At 38.9% G+C, this 7135-nt stretch overlaps 2 protein-coding genes across 2 annotated transcripts; one reads left to right on the forward strand and one right to left on the reverse strand.

The window, feature by feature from the left end:
- Window positions 1–697: 697 nt before the first annotated feature.
- On the forward strand, window positions 698–4384 carry LOC110046874 (galanin receptor type 1-like). The gene has a single exon (XM_020752586.2). The coding sequence runs from the start codon at window positions 723–725 to the stop codon at window positions 1743–1745; it is 1023 nt and encodes a 340-aa protein (XP_020608245.2). The 5' UTR covers window positions 698–722; the 3' UTR covers window positions 1746–4384.
- Window positions 4385–4808: 424 nt separating this feature from the next.
- LOC110046872 (substance-P receptor-like) lies at window positions 4809–6567 on the reverse strand. Its single transcript, XM_020752585.2, has one exon. The coding sequence runs from the start codon at window positions 6009–6011 to the stop codon at window positions 4977–4979; it is 1035 nt and encodes a 344-aa protein (XP_020608244.2). The 5' UTR covers window positions 6012–6567; the 3' UTR covers window positions 4809–4976.
- Window positions 6568–7135: the final 568 nt, after the last annotated feature.

A 7135-nucleotide genomic window follows, 5' to 3' on the forward strand; every position in this document is an offset into this window, starting at 1 on the left:
CTCAGGTTATCTTTATGCAGATTTTCTGGTTTCTCGTTTTATTGCCTTGTTTAACGCCATTTAACCGATGTTTGTCTCCTTTAGATTGAGTTAAAACGAAAACTTAAAGAAGTCTTGCCTATGTTAAACTTTGTGGACTCTCTTGGGGGGAAAGACAAGCTTTTATCGTCAGGGTTTTTTATTTCTATTTTTTATTGTTATCATTATTTTTTTTTTTTTTTTTTTTTTTTGTCAAATGCAATAACGGTGCAGACCACTTTCCGTACCTAAGCTTTGAGGTCTGATCCACTGCAACACCAGATTATATATGACTCGTGTGTTCTCACGGCAGTATTAAACTAGTCAACATATACATAATAGGCGCTTTTTTAGTCGCCTTGAAATGGACGAATGATATTAACTAGGAATAATCATGAGTAAGTTAAAGTCGCATCAAAAGCGCCGCGGATGACGATTGCTGTCACTAACCGAAATGCTCTTTACCGACTCTACAAAAGTTGAAGAGAGCCGTGAAAGCCCTTTCAGTTTTAATGGCCTACCGATGTATTAAGTCTTTATGTGTTTTAAATTCATTTAAAAACCCATTTAAGGGTATCCAGTAAGAATTATTTCGTTGATCCTTCTAGAGCTCTCCTTGCAAATGCATCAAAGCTTTCCTCATTATCGTTTTTTTCTCCCTTTTAAATAGAAGAGATCTATGCTTATGTGAAACGACACAAACTATGTCAGCTTCCGTCAACAACAGCTCTGTAGCTCTCAAGTTCGATTCGACTGGACCCAAGCGTGACTATTTGGTGCGTATGGTCTTCATTTGGATCATCATAGTGGTGGGCCTTATCGGCAATTCATTCATCGTTGCTGTTATCATAATTTTTCGTCCCATGCGAACAACCACCAACTACCTCCTGCTCAACGTAGCGGTCGCAGACATCACCACACTGCTGTTCACGGCAATGCACCTCATCCCAATCAAAGGTGCCTTCCCATCCGGTGCTCTTGGTAGCTTTCTTTGTAAGTTTGTGTACACCAATAATATTACCATGGTAACACTTCTTGTTACCACATTGACGCTGACACTCCTGGCTGTTGAAAGATACCACGCCATGGTCAAGCCTTTGGTAATATCCAGGAGAATCACTAATGAGAGGATTGCTTACGTCATAGTTGGCATCTGGCTGGTCGCCATAGCAATGGTTACACCCCTCTTCGTGTCTCTTGACTATCGTCCCAATTCCAGGAGCCTTTGTTCTCCTGGTAACGATTTCGATGCAATGAAAGTGTACGTTTACTGTCTGGTCGTTATCCTGACGTTGATTCCATTCTTCGCCATCGCTTTCTGCTATTCTCGGATTATTTCGGGATTGTATTTTGGGAAAACGATTTGCAGCCGAGGTCAAGGCATCAGCACCCCAGAAGAGATGGCAGAAAAGAAAAGAATCGTAATACTTCTCATGGCACTTACAACCGTGTTTTTCGTGGCCTATGTGCCCTACGGAGTAGCCCTGATTCTGCAGTTTAGCAGAATGGCAAATGACAACGTTGAAAAACTTCGAATCTTCAGTCGCTTTAAAATAGGAGTGCAATACTTGACACTTCTGAACTGTTCGATTAATCCATTCATATATGCTATCCCTAGTACCAACTACAGATGCTGCTTCAGGTACATCTTCAAGAAAATACTCTTCCGGAATACCAGGGAAGAGTTTGACGCCATTGAGCTACGAACAAGAAGGGATACCGTATGAAGCCCCATCAGCTTGCTGCAGTTCAGTGACAAACCTTGTTAACAGTGGACAGTTCTAGTTAGAACCAACGAATTCACTCTGATAATGACTTTCTAGTCTAAAACGCTCGGTGACTTTTGGAAACATTCTACTTATATGAAGCCTAGCCTATGAGGCTTTAAAATCTACATGCAATATGTAATTAGTGCACCATTAGAAAATCAACTGGGAAAATTAAGACTACAAGTAAATCGATGTACCTGAAGCAAAGCGCGGGAAAACGTATGGAGCGAGTCATGATTGGTTTTGGTTTTAAGTGGCGCGAGTTTTTAATTTTAAGCCGATCTTGTAGCATTGGTGTGCAAAACCCATGCAAATGCGATTAGACCGATCCAGAGTTGCCGTTTGCCTCAGAGTTGATTTGCGTCAGAGTTGTCTTTTCATATGAATTCAAATGAAGACACATGTCGTATGAAAATAAAATTACCTTGCACAAATGAAAGTGTTCAGAGGGGTGAGACACATTTTCAATACATGAAAATGCTTTTGCGCGAAGACTCGTTTCGACAAGAAAGCAAGGATCATCTTGGAAATAGCCAATTTTTTTCGACACTCAAGAGAAAACTATATTGTATTGTGCGAAGACAAGTTGTTGTGCTTATGTAGATTTTCGATGTGGTAACTTACACAACTAAATTTGCCATATCATAGAGCAGACTTTCATGTACAACCGCAGTTCAAATATGAATTATTTCATATATACTTCACATCAGAGCAGACTTTTTTGTTTGATGGTCTTGCTCAAGCGTATAGGAGGTTTCATACTAACATCTGAAATAAAGCCATTTTCCTTGAGAGAAAGGAATTACTATGGAATTCGGTTTATTTGGTCCTCGAAAGGTACGAGCTACCATTGTTATCAAAGGACAAAAATGAATATCAGCTAGCGCTCAAAAACCACCGAGTAATAACTAATTTAACGCAATACAACAGAAGTTTACTATAAAATTGGGTACAACTGTATTGCTGCTTACCATAGTTGGAACACACGTCCAACGCAACGCAAGCTCTCTCACTAGGCTTTTTTAGTTAGCAGGTTTTTCGGCCAAAGGTTTCTTAGTATTGCTTTTTCCGTTTAATTACAGCGTCTTTCATTAAGAGATGGTATTATGGTACGTATCTTTCATATTTATCGTGTACACCAGGCCTGAGGTCTTCAGAACTTTTCTGTGTGTTTTTTACGAACGTTGGCCACGGGGCTTTCGTTTTCCCACATCTACATGCCTAGGCAAATTCACCAGAAACAAAGAATGAGCTGTCAGTTTAATTTGTAGAGATGTCATTGTTAAAATTTGTAAAACAGGATTGACGCTAAATAGACAAAAAGACATTTTGTGGCAACGTGTTGAAAACTATGGTGTGGTATCTTTCATGTTTAGATCTGAAGTCTTCCGAAATTTTCTTTGCGTTTTTATGAACGTTGCCGTCGGAACTTTAAATTTCTCGCTAACAGCTACATGGGTAAATTTACCAGAAGACAAAACATGAACTGTCTTCAATTTGAACCCTTTCACGGTTGATTTATTTTATTTTATTTTTTTATTATTATTTTTTTATTTTAATTTTTTTTCTTTTTTTTCTTTTTTTTTTTTTTTTTACTGCCAGCTTAATTTAGGGAAAGTGAAACAACGGATTCTTCAATTCAATACTCAAAGGGTTTTATCAGAAGGCCTGTTCAATTTTTCTCAGCTGGACAATCACGTAAATCCGATTGGTGATCCCAAGTAAAACTGGTTCAGCATCACGCAATGAGGCATTTTTTCAAATGAAACTCCGTGGGTAAAATGCCTCCTTGCTTGACTTTTGTCTTAGTCCATGTAACAGAGTAACTTTGATGGACGTTGGATTGCAAGCTTAAAGTTTAGCTCGAAATTCGCCCGGTGCTGTTTTCGGCTGAGCTTTTCTTTATTCGCGCACCAAACCTCGAAGAGTTGCAGAACATATCAGTAAAATTTCGTTGTAGCTCATTAATCGTCAGGTCAGGCTATCGCAAGAAATTTTAAATTATCTTTTGATAAATACGTAGTAAAATGGGGAAAATGACACTGTAGAGGTATGGGGAGTAGGTAGGAGAAGTATAGCGATCTATCAAAATCACCTTTATTTATTGTTTTCAGACGTCAATATTATCGATATACCACTTGCATAAACTGGATTAATGGGAGTAGTAGACAAAACACATTAGATATAAATTGGGTGATAACAAGGAATTCACATAGATATCGTAGACATTCCCGGGTAAATATCTGATTGGCCGAAATCCACAGTTACCTTTCTTTTTGTAAATGATACAAAAAATCAAAATTAGTTACAAAGTATTTCAAATTGAGTATTATAAACAAAAACTTGATCTATACAACTACTAGCTAACTGCTATAGCATGTGTAGATATACATGAATAAGAACTTAAATCAATGTAGATCTTATTTTAGTAGTTTTAATATGCAGAGACGATAATAATATTAACAATATATTTAATCTTAAATTAATTGTTATTACTGTTATTTAATTAATCTAGTTATATTTGTAAGCGATAAATGGCCGTCTTCGATTAACACTTGCTATCCGCGGGCAAAATAACATGTAATTTTACAATGAAAGAAAATAAATAAAATTTTGTTTTTGTTGTTGTTCTTAAAATTAGTTTACAGACGGTTGCTTAAGTCCTTGACCCATCTGGCAACTTTCTAAAGTATTTACTGTATAGATTGTTAAGGAGGATCTCACAGTCTGGCAAGCCAATCTATGATTCTGGAGCAAAAACATGAATAACTTCTGAACTTTTCAGTACATTTTTCTACAAATTAGTGGCCGAGGTTCAAACTTTCAGGGCCACTGTTTAAACTACGACTCTCCATGAAGGCATTAGGTCGTGAGAAAAGCATCCCCTAAGCCGATAAAATATGCCACTCCTGGTCTTAGAATATGCGCACTTACTAATTGAAACGTGAGTGGCTAAATTCTTGGCTGGAAAATCCACTTCAGATTCGTCTTTATAAATCTAAGGTGTCCGCTCGTACGGTACATGCAGGGAACGTCTTCATGCATCAGCTAAATAAACGTATGGTAGTATACTCATTAACTTAATTAGTGCATAAATCCGCTGAAACAGCTTAAAGCCGAGCGCGTGCTTGTAGTGAGCTTTTAGAGTATTGTACATCCCTTGTCTCTTCTACAAGGATGGTGAATCAGTCACACAGTGCGTGAGGAAGTGCGGGTCCGCATTTCAAGCATTTCAAAACGTTCATAAGTGACGTCCCGGCGAAGAATTGTCTTCAAAAGAAATTTGAAAGCGAGTCTATAATTGGAACTTTGAAACCCATAAATGAAAGGATTTACCGAGCAGTTCAATAGAGTGAGATATTGTGAACCGTATCGGAGGTACGTTGGTGTATGTTTTACATTACTTACTTGCATTATTAACAAAGCGCCATAAGGGACAAAGGCTAGGAAAAACACTATAGTCAACAGGATGAGTAGTGTTACTAGTTTTCTCTTTTCTCTCGCTTCCTCCCTGGTATCACTCCTCTCACTTTTAGTACCACAAATCGTGTTCTTGTAGTACATGCCATAGATGATCTGAGTGTAGCAAAAGGCGATCACTGCGAATGGAACAAAGGTGAGAATGACGATCAGGCAATCAATGTAGATCATCATTTCATAGTCTGCGTCACCATGACTGCAAGAACGCCTGTTTGGATCATAGTCCAGAGTTGCAAACAGTGGAGTTACCATCACTATGGCAGCCAACCAGATTCCGGTTATGACGTAAACCATCTTGCTGATGGTGAGTCTACGTGATAAAATCAGGGGTTTAACCAGTGCATGATATCTCTCGACAGCCAGGACTGTAAGCGTCAACGCGGTCACCAGAAGCGTAATAATCGCCACTGTGTTGGTGTAGATGAACTTACACAGGAAGCTTGGAAGAGCTTTGGAAGTGACTAACCCGTTTTTTCTCATGATTACATTTAGCATTGCTGTGAACAACAGAGTCGTGACGTCGGCACAAGCAACGTTGACCAGGAGATAGTTGGTAGTTGTTCTCATGCTTTGAAACAGCTTTACTACTATAATGACCAGTGAGTTGCCCATAAAACCAACGATGATGATGAGCCAAAACGCGACCTTCTTAACTACTTCTTCTGTTTGGTTATAATGAAGAGAAAACTCCTTCGGAGCAGTAAAGTTGGTGACGTTAGAGTTATTGTTGAAGTGAAAGTTCATTTTCTGGTTGATTTCCCGTTCCACCGCAAGACACTTTTAGAGTTCTAAGGGGACAAATGAGTGCACAAACAATTGTTACACGGCTTGAGAATAACAGTCACCTACACTCTACGAAATCTTTCTGCGTCTCCTTGAAATCCAGGTCTCAAGCCCGGGGGGATGGGGGTACTGCCATATATTGGCCACATAGGTATGTGCCGGTGTGAAGGGTATGGTTTTCGAGCAGTTTACTCTAGGATAGGGTATATAAATCAGAGTGTTTGGGTCTAGAATAGGGTATCATTTTTCACAAACCTGACTGGTTGGTTGAAGATTTTATCTAGCGTAAGGAAACCAGGAATTGCCACTCAAAAATATAAAAAAAATTAAATCGGCAAGTTTAAATTTACGCAAATCAGCCTCAACAGTGTCGATAGATGGGGGGATTTGGGGAGTTTACTCTAGTATAGGTTAGCAAAATTGAGCTGAACTAGCTCTGGTATAGGCTAAGGGTTCCAGGGTCCCAGCGGCACATCCCCACCCAGAAATTCCCAAAGTACCTTCCCCGGGGCCTCAAGGAAGCCAATCTGGCAAGAAGTGCTGGGAATTTTGGGGAAATCTGAGTTCAATTAGAGTAGATAATGGCTGCTTTAATTATCGCTCTGCTTGTGTTTCACTGGTAGATGCCTTTAGCAATCAACGAAAATACACGAAGGCGTTTTTTTCCTACTTTCACAACAGGGTGAATCTCAAACTGCAAGTACATGTGTATAAGTAAGTTTCTGTTGTCGACGTTTAAGGAATATCTGTTCGAAACATCAACTGGATAAGAGAAGGAAAGAATGGTCAAGAATTCTACTGCTAAATAAAAGTGCTCCTTTATATAACCAGGCAGGAGGGTCCCTTTTAAATGTCTTTCGTTGTTGTTGTTGTCGTTGTTTTTTTTTGTTTGTTTGTTTTTTGTTTTGTTTTTTTTTTTTGTTTATTGCAGTGAGGCATACCCGGTTTAACCGAGTTTGTGTCATCGTGATCAAACTAGTTTTCAAATTTTGATGGCCCGATGGAGGCTTTACGTTACGTGTTAACCGAATTTATTTTTAAAAAAGTGTAATGAATTTGGAAGATTTCGAAGAAAGACTCGCGTC

The sequence above is a fragment of the Orbicella faveolata genome, unplaced genomic scaffold (assembly GCF_042242905.1).
Source record: "Orbicella faveolata isolate gen_17 unplaced genomic scaffold, um_ofav_v1 contig_12, whole genome shotgun sequence".
NCBI lineage: Eukaryota > Metazoa > Cnidaria > Anthozoa > Scleractinia > Merulinidae > Orbicella > Orbicella faveolata.

Excerpts from the sequence above, each read along its gene's own strand:
- LOC110046874 (XM_020752586.2), top strand. The coding sequence starts at position 723 with ATGTCAGCTTCCGTCAACAACAGCTCTGTAGCTCTCAAGTTCGATTCG.
- LOC110046872 (XM_020752585.2), bottom strand. The coding sequence starts at position 6,011 with ATGAACTTTCACTTCAACAATAACTCTAACGTCACCAACTTTACTGCT.